Consider the following 14918-nt stretch of genomic DNA (forward strand, 5'->3'; position numbering starts at 1 on the left):
CTGCTACAGGTAACAGCTCTTTCAGTAATTTAGTGGGTACAGGATCTAATAAACATGTTGTTGGTTTAGATACAGTGATAAGTTTATTTAGTTCTTCCTGTCCTATGGTTGTAAAGCACTGCAGTTTATCTTTGGGTGCGATGGATGAAACTGAAGGGTTAGATGCTGTAGAATCTACATTCGCTATTGTATTTCTAATGTTATCTATTTTATCAGTGAAGAAATTAAGTCATTGCTATTAAACGTTGATGGTATATTTGAATCAGGTGGCGTCTGGTTATTTGTTAATCTAGCCACTCAACACTGTGCCATAGGTGGGTTTACACAGTGTTACTTTTTGCCCTGCTCTCTCCTACCACTGTAAATAAATACATTATAAATGTACGTCTCGCGCACTTTAATTCCCGTAATGCTTATGTTCTCTTGGAGCTGGAATCATGGCGCAATTTCATGTGGAGTCCACTTCGCAGTGCACTTACGGTCGAATAAGACAAAGCTTGAAAGCTGCTTCCTGAACAAGAGACCTCAATACTGAAGTGAAGTGTTGACTGGTATCTCACTGGTAGATCTCCACCAAATTCAGGGGATCCCTTCAGCTCGAGGAGCCCTCTCAAACAACACCCTCCGTGTGTCAGTAGCCCCCCCTGGGATAACTAGATCTGTTTGAGCCCGATCCTGAATTTAACCACCCGTAACTCCCGAACCCCGGGGGCTAGCGACGTGGAGGTGGTCTCATTCAATAGAGGGCCTTTAGACATACACTCGATATGCATTAGAGAGGATTGCTTGAGCTGAAGGGATCCCTCGAATTTGGTGCGGATTCTCCGCGCTGTTACGGAGATATGGCTGTTCAAAGTTTGTGGTTTTTCCATAGACTTGAGCTTTAAAGCGTTTCATCCAGGTCACCAGCAAACAATGGAGCGTGCTCTGCTGAACAAACTAAGTTATTACACCATTTCAAACGTTTTATCTGCATTATATGTTCTATAATAAAAAAGTTAATATTGGAGGCATATCGGCACCATATCGTCAGGCTCATATCGGCAACCCGATACATTGGTCAGCCTCTATTAATAACCCTGCTGTACGGAAAGCACTTTTTGCTCAGCGCTTCATCACATTATGTCTGGTTATAACACATTCAGATGATGTTTTCCTCATATCGTTTCCTGCTGTCCTGACAGGTGTGTTTTGCTAATACGGTCTTCCTGGAGCCCATCGACAGCATCGAGCACATCCCTCCTGCCCGCTGGAAGCTGACCTGCTACATCTGTAAACAGCGCGGCTCCGGTGCCTGCATCCAGTGCCACAAAGCCAACTGCTACACCGCCTTCCACGTCACCTGCGCTCAGCAGGCCGGCCTCTACATGAAGATGGAGCCGGTGCGTGAGACCGGCGCTAACGGGACTTCATTTAGCGTGCGCAAAACGGCCTACTGCGACATCCACACACCGCCAGGCTCCGCCCTGCCCCTGGGGGGTGTGGGAGGGGCCAGCGCAGGCTCCTCCCACAGCGAGGGCGAGGTGGAGGATGAGGAGGATGTGGCGGGAGGGGAGGAGGACGGGAAGGGCTGGAGCTCAGAGCGCGCCAAGAGGGCCAAAGCAAAGTCACGGCTGAAGATGAAGAGGGCCAGAAAGATCCTGGCCGAGAGGAGAGCGGCCGCGCCGGTGGTGTCCGTGCCATGCATCCCACCGCACAAGTATGCAAGATATTAGCTTTGAGCCAAAATAATATTAATAAGTTACCCCTGTAATGTAATGTGCCTCTAACTTTGAGTAATGACACGGAAGGCCCTCATTTATTTCAAGGAAATTAAGTGCTAATCTAGGCTGTATTTATTTGATAAAAAAATACAGAAAAAACAATAATATTGTGAAATATGATTGCAATTTCTAATATCGGTATCCTATTTTAACGTATATGGCACAGCGCTGAATTTCCAGCATCATTAATCCAGTCTTCAGTGGCAACTGATCCATCAGTACTGTGCTGGTTAATTTTAGTTTTTGTAACCTCTGATAGTTTTTGCTTTGATCTATGATGAATAAAAGAACATCAATTAATCAGAATACAAAAAGAAAGAGGAAAAAAATACCTAACCCCAAACTTTTGAATAGTATTGCATATTTTTACACAAAATTTCAGATTATTAGAATGATGTCTGAAGGATCATGTGACACTGAGGACTGTAATGAGTAGTGATGAATTCAGCTTTTCTTCACAGGAATAAATTATATTTACTATATTGAAATAGAAACTGTTATTTTAAATTGCAATAATATTTCATATTAATATTATTATTTTTTGTCTTGATGAGCATAAGAAACTTCTTTAGGAATATAAACATTTTTACTGATGCCAGACTTTTGAACTGCAGTGTAATTTCAGTCACTTTGTTCTTAAGGAAATGCAATGGACAGATGAAATATACAAAGTAGGGCTGCACAATTAATTTAATTTCTAATCGAGATAACAATTATGGATGGCACAATGGTATAAACATCATTCAATGTAAATTGTGATAATTGTAATTAATAATCGCAATTACACGGGAATAATCGACAATAATGATATTTGTCATAATGATGCAGCCCTAATGCTCCGAGCCCTCCAGAAGCTTTAGTGTGAAAGAGCGTGTGGTTTCTGGTGCTTTAGGTTGAGTAAGATCACCAGTAACCTGACGGTGCAGAGGAAGAGTCAGTTCATGCAGAGGCTGCACAGCTACTGGACGCTGAAGAGACAGAGCCGTAACGGTGTTCCTCTCCTGCGGCGTCTCCAGACACACCTGCAGTCCCAGCGCAACGCCGAGCCGCTCCCCGTCACGGTGCGTACACACCACGATTCACTGCTAGAGACACAGATGAGCCTTCTCCCTGACGTCACGCTTGTGTGTTTGAACAGAGAGACGGCCAGGAGAAGCACTCGGTGCTGAAGGAGCAGCTGAAAGCGTGGCAGAGACTCCGGCACGACCTGGAGCGAGCACGACTGCTGGTGGAGCTCATCCGCAAGAGAGAGAAGCTCAAGAGAGAGACCGTAAGACTCTAACACCCTGTCCTGACTGAACACCACAACACAACACAAGGTTTAATACTAGGGGAAGATCCTCCAACATGGTCTCTTTGCTGAATGCTTCACATAATACTATACCTATACACAACTAACCTTCTGACAGGTTTTGACATTAAATATACTATATAGAAATGTTTACCTATGCATAAACTAAAAAATACAAATGATACACATAAACACTGGGCCTATACACAACTAATCTAGCGATTTTGAATACTTGTCACAGCGATTGCATTTTTTACATTAAACATATTAAATATTACATGTATGTAATGTGTATTTCCATCGCAGGTTTCGGTCTAACATTTCAATTAAGGTGGTATATTTTGTAAGATATATTTTGACTGGCGTGTATTTCTTTGTTTTAGATCAAAATGCAGGAGTTTGTGTTAGAGATGCAGTTGACTCCATTTCTGGTGTTGTTGCGAAGCACACTGGAACAACTGCAGGAGCGGGACATCAATAACTTCTTCACCGAGCCTGTACCTTTAAGTGAGGTACACACACACACACACACACACACACACACACACACACACACGGCCCTTACAGAGTTGTCTTGACCTCCTCTAGGGTATTTTACTTGGTTCATTCATTGCATAGTCATTCTACTGCTTTTTGTCTTTTGTTTTCTCCATTACATATTATAAAGCAATTTCTGCACTGATGCCAGAATCGTCATCTCTTATGTAGTTCTCTAAATACTTGAGATATATGTGTGTTTGTGTGTTCTCCAGGTCCCAGATTACCTGGACCACATCGAGCGCCCGATGGACTTCCAGACCATGTGGAAGTGTTTAGAGTCGCATCGCTATCTCAGCTTCGACGCTTTCGAGGGAGACTTTCTGTTGATCGTCAACAACTGTTTGAAGTACAACGCTAAAGACACAGTTTTCTACCGTGCTGCGCTACGTTTGCGGGAAGCAGGTGGTGCTGTTTTGCGGCAAGCTCGCAGACAGGCAGAGAGAATCGGGTTTGATTATGAGACGGGCATGCATCTTCCTCGAGAGCCAAGCCCAGATTCACCACACGAACGAGAGAGAGAACGAGACCGAGGCAGAGACCGAGAGAGATCAGTATCACTCATTGATGACGGTGAGTATGTTATCTAACAAAAAACATTATCTGACTTAAAATTACACTAGCATTTATCTTAGTAGATTAGCATATTAAATGCAAGCAGGGAAGATTGACAAATGTGTAAGACCTGTCGTTAAAAAGAGATTGTAAATTGACAGCATTGCAAAATCCAAGAAAGATCTTTCTGAAGATGTAAAGTATGAAACAATGAAATGTCTTGCAGAAGGCATCAAAACAACCAATATTTAGCAAAAAGCAAATAGCGATTATTGAACAGTAAAAAGATTTGTGAGTAACTTAGCACATAAGATCAGATGAAGATTTATTAAGGAAAGTTTCTGTCAAACAAAGGATCTGTATTGTAATGGCAGCTGTAAGCAGACTGCGTTTTAGTCACTGGTAACCAATTTCAGTTACCTGAAATGATGTGGAAAAAAAACACAAACAAAAATCACTCTATTGTACCGAAATCCTATTGATATGTCACTTGCATAATAATTTGCAACACAGTGTAATGCAAAAGGACAATAGTAAACACTAAATTTTCAGTTAAAGGCAGGGCTTTATAAGTAATAAGCAATATTTTAAAATCTATACGATGTTTGATAGGGAGCCAGTGCAGTGTGGACAGGACCGGGCTAATATGGTCATACTTCCTGGTTCTAGTAAGAATTCTTGCTGCTGCATTTTGGACTAGCTGTAGTTTGTTAAAGCATTACAATAATCTAACCTTGAGGTCATAAATGCATGGATTAACACTTCTGCATTTGACATTGAGAGCATAGGCCGTAATTTAGATATATTTTTGAGATGGAAAAATGCAGTTTTACAAATGCTAGAAACGTGGCTTTCTAAGGAAAGACTGCGATCAAATAGCAACCAATAGAGCAACCATCAAGTCTTAGACAGTGTTCTAGGTTATCACAAGCAGAGTTTTTAGGCCCTATAATTAACACCTCTGTTTTTTTTCAGAATTTAGCAGTAAGAAATTATTCGTCATCCAGTTTTTTATATCGACTATGCATTCCATTAGTTTTTCAAATTGGTGTGTTTCACCGGGCCACAAAGAAATATAGAGCTGAGTATCATCAGCATAACAGTGAAAGCTAACACCATGTTTCCTGATGATATCTCCCAAGGGTAACATATAAAGCGTGAAGAGTAGCGGCCCTAGTACTGAGCCTTGAGGTACTCCATATTGCACTTGTGATCGATATGATACATCTTCATTCACTGCTACGAACTGATGGCGGTCATATAAGTACGATTTAAACCATGCTAATGCACTTCCAATGATGCCAACAAAGTGTTCAAGTCGACGTTGTGAAAAGAATGTTGTGGTCAATTGTGTCAAACGCAGCACTAAGATCCAATAAAACTAATAGAGAGATACACCCACGATCAGATGATGAGAGCAGATCATTTGTAACTCTAAGGAGAGCAGTTTCAGTACTATGATACGGTCTAAATCCTGACTGGAAATCCTCAAATATACCATCAAATGTTTATTGTCGTTATTTCATCATTCTAAGTGTGTGATATTCTTGAAGTGTTTTATATCTGTAGATTCTTATTTTAGGAATTCTGTCAGGATTTGAGAATGCTAAATTGATCAAACATTTCAACTCGATGTCTGCTGCAGAACATAATTTTTTTTGTTAAATTAAAATTTTCCAAACATATTTCTAAATTAACTTAAGAAATTAAAATATTAAAATAACTAAAACTGGTCTATAGTATTTACCATTTGAAGTGGATCAAAAAAGTTAATCAAAGTTGTCCTAAGAGAAGAACGCATTTTGGTTTTAGGACAGTCTTGGTGAAAGGTTTTGATCCACTTCAGATGTTTACTAGTATATTTTAATGGCTGCAGTGTGTACTGAGGAAGAGAGAAAGAGAAAAATACATGAGCTCCAGTCAGACTCTGTGTCCAGCTGAGGATTCTGGTACACTGTTGGACAAGTGTCGGCTTGGGCCTGTATTCCAGGCTTGTGCAGGGCTCTAATTAAAACATTTTCATGTGAGTATTATGACACAAGTGAAGTACAAAGCTTTGTTTACAAGATAAATAATAGCAGGCGGGTGGGAAATAAACAATTTCTTGGCCGTGAATTAAGTCATTGAATTAAGTTGTGAATTAAGTCGTTCCTACGACTTATTAATTAATTCCCAAATTAATATAAATTTGTGGCCATGGTCCATGTTTTAAGTCGTAGGAACAAATTTAGTGTTGTAGGAATGAATTGTAAGTTGGCCTATGTCGTGTCCCTCAGACTGGTCAAAGCGCAGAGCCCGATATGAAACAAGTAGCCTATCAAATTTCTATTAAACATGACTTGGTTACTAAATTTCTATTGCTTTCCATGTTGATAGACTTTGTATGGTTTCTATTTCAATGTAATTTAAACAATTGGATCACGTTAAAAGCATAATTTGTTTGCATGATTGAATTATTAAACTGCTTAATCAAGCATCGATAGATTTAATCTATTACATCTCGATTGTCGATTAATCATTGACATCCCTTGTCCAGCCCCAACAATTAAAGTCATACACAGCCGTAGTTTTGACAAAGTTGAACTACTTTTTGTAGTAAACCAATAAATCGAGGTTGTAAACTCTTTTAAGATTTTTAAAATGTTGATAATGGTACTGCAGAAATTGTAGAAATCAGAAAATAAATGAATGAGGTGATCAGTCTAGTGGTTTGCCAAGTTACTCTCTTCACTGACTGTTCTCTGAAAAGACGAATAAATGTGTCAGGCTGTGTTTTTGCACCTTTTTACATGGAAAGTGTGTTGTCTTTGCCTGTAGAGGAGCAGCTGCAGATCCTGGAGACGCGGTACATTGAGGTCATGTCAGGGAAGCACAGCATCGGTCAGTCGCGGCGAGCTAAAGCCCTGAAGAAAGAGATGACCGTACTGAAGCGAAAGCTGGCGCACCAGCGCGAGGGCATCTGTGGCATGGGCCTCCTCGAGTCAGGCCTGTCGCTGGAGCGCGGCTCGGGGGGAAACCGGCACGATGAAGGAGAGAGCAGCAGCCACGAGATCGGTGGGAAAGGTCTGGAAATACCAATACTGCTTTCAACCAACCCCAAATAAAACCGTTTTTCTCTGATGTCTCAAATTGTGCAGCTTGTTGAGGAGAGGTATGCTGTTAGTTTAAAAAAACAATCATTTTCCTCCAGTGGAGAATAAAACGGGTTCAATAAGTTGCTTTAAAGGGGGAGAACAGAATATCACAGGAGGGCAAACACGTCATACTTTATTCAGAAAATCTAGGATCTAGATGCTTTTTCATTCTTTTTGTGCTGTTTTTGAATGTGCAGTATCACTTCGTTCATCTAGACTAGTACGTTATAGAATATGTAGGTCTAATGTTTTATATTGGTTGAGCACTAGACAGTATGCTTCTGCTCAGAGATGGCACATCTCAGTTAAAACGTATAGGGTTTTTAATAGCTACCACACACAGACCACACCATTTACTGTCTCAGGATTTTACTTCAGTCATCCTCAAGTCTTTTCTTCCTCTCTGTAGATCTGAGCACATCCTCTTCTGCTCTGGCCCCTGAGGTCGGCCGGCGGACCTCTGTCCTCTTCTCCAAGAAGAACCCTAAAGCTGCCGGGCCTCCCAAACGCCCGGGGCGACCCCCGAAGAACCGAGAGGTGCTGCATGGGGCCGGGGTGCTGGGCTCCAGTCCAATAGGCCCTCCGCAGCTCCCCTCGCTCACATCGTCCCGCAAGAGAGCCCACAGTCCCCAGTCCAGCTCAAGCTCCGAGTCCGACAGCGAGCACGATCACCTCATCCTGGGTACGTCTGCTCCACACACTCTGAGACAGCCTAATAAACCACAGCTCACCATTACTGTACTCCTCTGACCATCCAGAAGTGTTTTAAAGACTCTTTGTGTTCTACTGTTTCAGTCTAAATTACATTCACACTGGGGTTTTAGGAAGCCAGACTAATTAGAATAGAATATTATATTTAAAAAAAACCTAAAGATAGTTTTGCTATTGCGATACCAGGATGTTAACATCATTACATCTCTACAGACTGGTGATTGGCTCTTTGATTTGACAGGCAGGAGGTGGTAAGAGTGCATGAGATGAATGTTATTTTAAATATCCTATACACGGTAAAAAAAACCCAGCTTAGACCCATTTGACATGAGTAGTTTTCGTCCAATTTCAAAATTGCCTCTTATTTCAAAGATACTAGAAAAAATTGTGCAGGCACAGCTTAATGACTTTTTAATTAGGAATAATATCTGCGATAGATTCCAGTCAGGTTTTAGAGTTGGTCATAGTACAGAATCGGCTCTTTTGAGGGTGTCTAATGATATCCTACGAGGTGTTGTTTCTGGAAACCGCGTTGTCTTGTTGTTGTTAGATCTTACAGTGGCATTTGATACAGTTGATCATAACATTCTCATTGATCGTCTTAGGGATCAGGTTGGTATTCAGGGCTTAGCCCTGAAATGGTTCTCTTCCTATTTGAAGGATAGGACTCTTTCAGTCAGTTTAGGGGATTATTTTTCTTCCATTGCCCCCCTTGTGTGTGGGGTTCCACAGGGCTCAATACTGGGACCAATTTTATTTTCCCTTTGAATGCTCCCTCTAGGTTCTATTTTTGAAAAATTTGGGATTCAGTATCATCTTTATGCAGATAATTCTCAAATTTATGTACCACTGAAACATGGGCATAAAAGTGCCATTCAGTCTCTTCATGCATGTTTGGTAGAAGTTAAGTGCTGGCTTGCAAATAACTTTCTCCAATTAAACGAGGATAAGACTGAGCTCATTTTATTTGGAAATAAGGGGTGTGTGGATGATGATTGCTTGGGGTTGTTTCCTGGGAAAAAACTGTCTAGCGTGAGGAACCTTGGAATCATTTTTGACTCTGAGCTTAAATTTGAGCAGCAAATTAATGCTGTTGTTAAGAATAGTTTCTTCCATCTTAGATCAACATCTAAATTGAAATCTATTCTTCCTTTTAATGATATGGAGAAAGTTGTTCATGCCTTTGTGTCTTCACGTTTGGATTATTGTAATTAAATATTAAATAAATATTGTATCTAAGTGTGAGTCAGGCTTCTCTCTCTCGTTTGCAGCTCGTTCTGAACTCAGCTGCCAGACTTTTAACGGGTACTAAGAAGAGAGAACACATTACTCCGGTTTTAATTAAACTACATTGGTTACCCATAAGTTACAGAATTCAATACAAATTGTTGTTGTACGTTTTTAAATCTCTGCATGGTCTAGTCCCCGAGTATGTTACTATGGAAGCATATGGGTAGCATTATTCAATTTGGGATGTAATATGCAAAATGACAATGTAATATGTAAAATGGCAATGCATTTCTGTATTTACATTTACATTTTCCAATACATTTGTGCAACGTTTGGTGCAAAATGAAAATGAAAATTAAATTACATAATTTAAATTTACCATTTCCTACACCAGTTTTAATATGTAAAATGAATATTAATTTTAACGCTTTATAAGTTGCAAAATTAAAATGAAAATGTATTAAAGAAATGATTAGATATGTCTAATACGTTCAAGCAAAAACTGTGGCAAAATGATCATTTAAATGCAATTTTTCTTAAATGCATTAACACTCACAGTCAAGAAACTTACGATTGCATTTTCATTCAATGACCCGCAATGAATGTAGCAAAATTCAAAGTGCACATTGAAAATGCATTCCGAGCCGATCACGTCTCCGCCCCCTCGTGCCATGTCAATCACTGCGTGAACAAGGCGGGGCTTACAGAAGGTCAGAGACTCACATCTCAAGAAGAGGATTCAAGTGAGAGAACATGGACAAGACAGTTGGTCCGTGTATGTTTTGATGATTTAGGTTTATGGCTTCAATATTTCATTTGCACTTGTCGGGCGGAGCTGAAACGCTGCTTTCATCTGATTGGTCGAATCGCTCCGCCTTCAGCTCGGTCTTTTTATTCTTTCAGGCAGAATAAGAGTCAGTGCGAGTGAAGCACTGTAATGTCTGAAACCACCGCTCACTGTTAATTAGCATAATATTTGAATCAGATGTAGCTGGGCACATAATTCGTGCTGTCGAGACCTGCAAATTATTTCTAGGTTGTAGTATTGTATGAATATTGTCCCACTGATTAATACAGTGCAAATAGTTCTCTCTCTTTGGATAAAAGTGAAGTGGAAATAAAAATCAATAATAGTCTGAACAGTTCCATGTCTGTAACATTTAACACTCTCATCTTTTAAGTCATAAGGCACTAGGTATGTGTGTGTGTGACATTAATAAATAATTGGAAAAATTAATACATTTCTAAATAAAAGTAGTAAAATGAGCTCTGTGCTGCTCAGTGCTCATGCTGCTCAGTGCTCCTGTAGCCTACCACAGAGCGCCCTCTCGCGGCTGTAGACGGTAATGTTTTCTCTTGGTCCTGAATAAATGCGACTTATAGTCCAGTGCGACTTATATATGTTTTTTTCCTCGTCATGACGTATTTTTGGACTGATGCAACTTATACCGAAAAATACAGTTAACAATATTATTATTATTTATTATGAGAGTAATTGACACAGACTAGAACTTAAATGTTTCACCCAATTCAGCTCAGATCTTCAGACTCGTCCGACTCATGTTGCTTGTATAACTGGCCAGAAATCCCTATTTAATTTTATTTCATAAATGTAACTATATTTATTTCCACTTCACTGTTATCCAATGAGACAGAAATATTTGCACTGTATTTATCAGTGGGACAATATTCATACAATAATTTAACGGGGTCTCTTGCAGGTCTCAGCAGCACAAGTTATGTGCCCAGCTACATCTGATTCAAATAGTATGCTAATTAACAGTGAGCGGTGGTTTCAGACATTACAGTGCTTCACTCGCACTGACTCTTATTCTGCCTGAAAGAATAAAAAGACCGAGCTGAAAGCGGAGCGATTCGACCAATCAGATGAAAGCAGCGTTTCAGCTCCGCCCACAAGTGCGAATGAAATATTGAAGCCATAAACCTAAATCATCAAAACATACACGGACCAACTGTCTTGTCCATGTTCTCTCACTTGAATCCTCTTCTTGAGATGTGAGTCTCTGACCTTCTGTAAGCCCCGCCTTGTTCACGCAGTGATTGACAGGGCAGGAGGGGGCGGAGATGTGATCGGCTCGGAATGCATTTTCAATGTGCACTTTGAATTTTGCTACATTCATTGCGGGTCATTGAATGAAAATGCAATTGTAAGTTTCTTGACTGTGAATGTTAATGCATTTAAGAAAAATTGCATTTAAATGATCATTTTGCCACAGTTTTTGCTTGAACGTATTAGACATATCTAGTCATTTCTGTAATACATTTTCATTTTAATTTTGCAACTTATAAAGCGTTAAAATTAATATTAATTTTACATATTAAAGCTGGTGTATGAAATGGCAAATTAAACTTATGTAATTTAATTTTCATTTTCATTTTGCACCAAACGTTGCACAAATGTATTGGAAAATGTAAATGTAAATACAGAAATGCATTGCCATTTTACATATTGCATTGTCATTCTGCATATTACATCCCAAATTGAATAATGCTACCCATATGCTTCCATATGTTACTGATTTAATCAGCCGCTGTCAATCCATCAGATCTCTGCGCTCGAATTATCAGTTGCTCCTTACAGTTCCACGAACGCGTTTAAAATGTAAAGATGATCGGGTGTTTTCTGTTGGAGCTCCTAGGCTTTGGAATGACCTTCCTCTGTCAGTTAAAACTTGACCTTCATTGGGTGTTTTTCAGAGTGCGCTTAAAACTTATTTGTTTGTTTTAGCTTTTGACAATGCTTTGTAAGTGTGTATGTCATATGTCTGTTTTTTAGTTTTTAGTTTTTATGTTTCTCTTTTATACTTTCTGTACAGCACTTTGGTTCCACTTGTGGTGTTGAAAGTGCTTTATAAATAAAGTTGAGTTGAGTATATACATTTTAAAACAACTTACAGGATCTCATTAAAAGTTAGGGCAGGAATATTATGATGAATCATTACTGAATATTGCTTTTGCTATTATAATGATTACTGTTAAATAAAAGCATACAAACAGTGTTTGTGTTTGGGGAAACGCCATGTCATATTCTCAAAACAATCTAAATTAGTTTAGTGCTTTTTTTATGCATTAGAAGATCAAAACTTCACATTGGTTATTTCAGTAGCATGAAAACCTAAATGATTGTTCAGGACTTATGTTGAGCGCAGGTCATATAATCACTGATGATCTGAACACTGCCAAACCAATCTCTTAGAAACAACCACATGCAGATATGATGTGAGGACTTACAAGAGTTCAGAGCAGCATCTTTGCGCCAGGTCCCTATTAACCTGGTGCACATCACAGTTTAAACTGACAGCAGCAAAGAGGGCGAGTAAATCTGTGAACCCGTCACGTTCAGTAGTGCATTGGCAGACTGGAGCCAGTGAAGCTACATCCTCAGCTCAGCTCAGCACAGTTCTACTTTGGTCTTGCTGCTGAGAGACTTCTGCGGTTCTTCTTTGAACCACTGTTTTAACTGGATGCTTGTCAAAGTATCAGTCATCACACAGACTATGAGGAAACTCCCACACTTCTCTGTGAGTCAGATGTTTTCTGTACAAAGGCTTGAATGCTGGGAAGTCCCCACCATCAGAAGGCACCATGGAAAACAAGCCTGGTTCATCAAGAAATTCACTATTTACACACCCCAGTGTCCTTGACTTTTTCAGTGGAAACTCAAAGTATGACAGCCGTATGATTGGAATTTTGTATACTAAAGCAAAGTCTCCACTACTATATCGTAGTAAACTTTGTTTATCGTCTCAATGTCAACTTTTTTTGAACCGCTATAATCTGATAATTGTGACTATAAGGCGTGGAGATATTAGGTAATATAATTTTTTATAATTATGCAAAGTGCTTTGCAGATAAATTTGATGTAATCATGCAAAGCTTGTTCATGAGACGTATGTGAAGATTCCTCAGAAACTCACTGTTTCAAAGAAAACTAAATCCCCACTTCCTGATAAACTGGCACTTAAATACTTAAATATCACTAACAAAAGTAGGAGAAGCCACTGAATACACAATTTTAATTTATAATGAATTGCAGATGAAAGCGTAAATTTGATCTTGCTCTTGGAGGTGGATGTCATCTGTTTGGGATGCAATCATGTAATACAGCTCTGGGAGGCAATAAAAGAGAAATGCTTTGACGACAGACTTTGCTCTGGCATTTCAGAATGACCTTAGCAACATTTCAGATGCTGTGTGACTAGATCGGTCCACTGGACACAAAACCACCTCAAGCAAGCATAACAACCATTTTGTGTAATTTGTTTGATTTTGTTATTGAAATTTGTCATTTCCAATCAGTTGTTTCTGATGCGATACATCAAAATGCACATAAAACAGGGTGATGGAAACAGCTTGCGTAACTGAGTTTCTTTTCATGTTGTCTGCATCTCAGATCTTCACAGTAATGGTTTTGGTGGAAGCAGTCAGCCAAAAACTGAGAGTTTCCTGGTGTACAGGAACGAGCGTAGTCTGCCACGCTCCAGCTCCGACTCAGAGTCCACCAGCAGCAGCAGCAGCAGCGCCGCGTCCGACAGGACCAGGTACACATACACTCTCACTCACACACACACACACACACACACACACACACACACACTCTCTCGCTCTCACTCGCTCTCACTCACACTCGCTCTCACACACTCACGCTCACACACACTTGCTCTCTCACACTTTCACACACTCACTCACTCGCTCACATACTCTTACTCACACATGCACTCGCTCACTCACTCACACACTCACTTGCTCACTCACACGCTTTCTCACACTCACTCAGACATTTGCTCACTCACACGCTCTCACACACTCACACGCTCGCTCACACACTCGCTCACACACTCACTCACTCTGACACTCATTCACTCACTCACACGCTCACACTCACACACTCGCTCACACACTCTCACTGACTCACTCTCTCGCACACTCATTCGCTCACTCACACTCTCACTCGCTCACTCGGACTCTCACACACTTGCACACACACTCACTCACTCAGACATTCGCTCACTCAAATGCTCACACGCTCTCTCACACGCTCGCTCACACACTCACTCACTCTGACACTCATTCGCTCACTCACACACTCACACTCTCACACACTCGCTCACACACTCTCGCGGACTCACTCTCGCAAACTCACTCACTCTCTCACTCGCTCACACACTCGGACTCTCACACGCTCGCTCACACTCTCACACTCACACACTCGCTCACTCACACTCTCTCACACACACTCACTGACTCGCTCGCTCACACGCTCACACACTCGCTCGCACACTCTCACTGACTCACTCTCTCGCAAACTCACTCGCTCACTCGGACTCGCTCACTCGGACTCGCTCACTCGGACTCGCTCACTCGGACTCACACACACTCGGACTCACACACACTCGGACTCACACACACTCGGACTCTCACACACTCGGACTCTCACACACTCGGACTCTCACACACTCACCCACTCACACTCGCTCACTCACACTCTCACACTCACACACACGCTCACACACACTCACTAACTCGCTCGCTCACACGCTCACTCACTCTCGCTCGCTCACTCACACTCTCACACACACTCACTAACTCGCTCGCTCACTCACTCAGACACTCGCTCGCTCACAGTCTCAAGGCTCTCACACACTCACTCACTCTCGCTCACACACACTTGCTCAC

The 14918-nt window shown here is 40.9% G+C and overlaps 1 protein-coding gene across 1 annotated transcript in view; it reads left to right on the forward strand.

The window, feature by feature from the left end:
- brpf1 (bromodomain and PHD finger containing, 1) overlaps positions 1–14918 on the forward strand; it is a 30635-nt gene that overhangs the window by 9457 nt on the left and 6260 nt on the right. Inside the window, exons 5-12 of the mRNA XM_026270733.1 lie at positions 1185–1699; positions 2656–2824; positions 2902–3033; positions 3438–3566; positions 3807–4164; positions 6964–7209; positions 7690–7962; positions 13636–13783. Of these exons, the coding sequence (XP_026126518.1) occupies positions 1185–1699; positions 2656–2824; positions 2902–3033; positions 3438–3566; positions 3807–4164; positions 6964–7209; positions 7690–7962; positions 13636–13783 (1970 nt within the window). The remainder of the gene's footprint in view (positions 1–1184; positions 1700–2655; positions 2825–2901; positions 3034–3437; positions 3567–3806; positions 4165–6963; positions 7210–7689; positions 7963–13635; positions 13784–14918) is intronic.

This window comes from Carassius auratus, chromosome 8, assembly GCF_003368295.1.
Source record: "Carassius auratus strain Wakin chromosome 8, ASM336829v1, whole genome shotgun sequence".
In the NCBI taxonomy this organism is placed as follows: domain Eukaryota; kingdom Metazoa; phylum Chordata; class Actinopteri; order Cypriniformes; family Cyprinidae; genus Carassius; species Carassius auratus.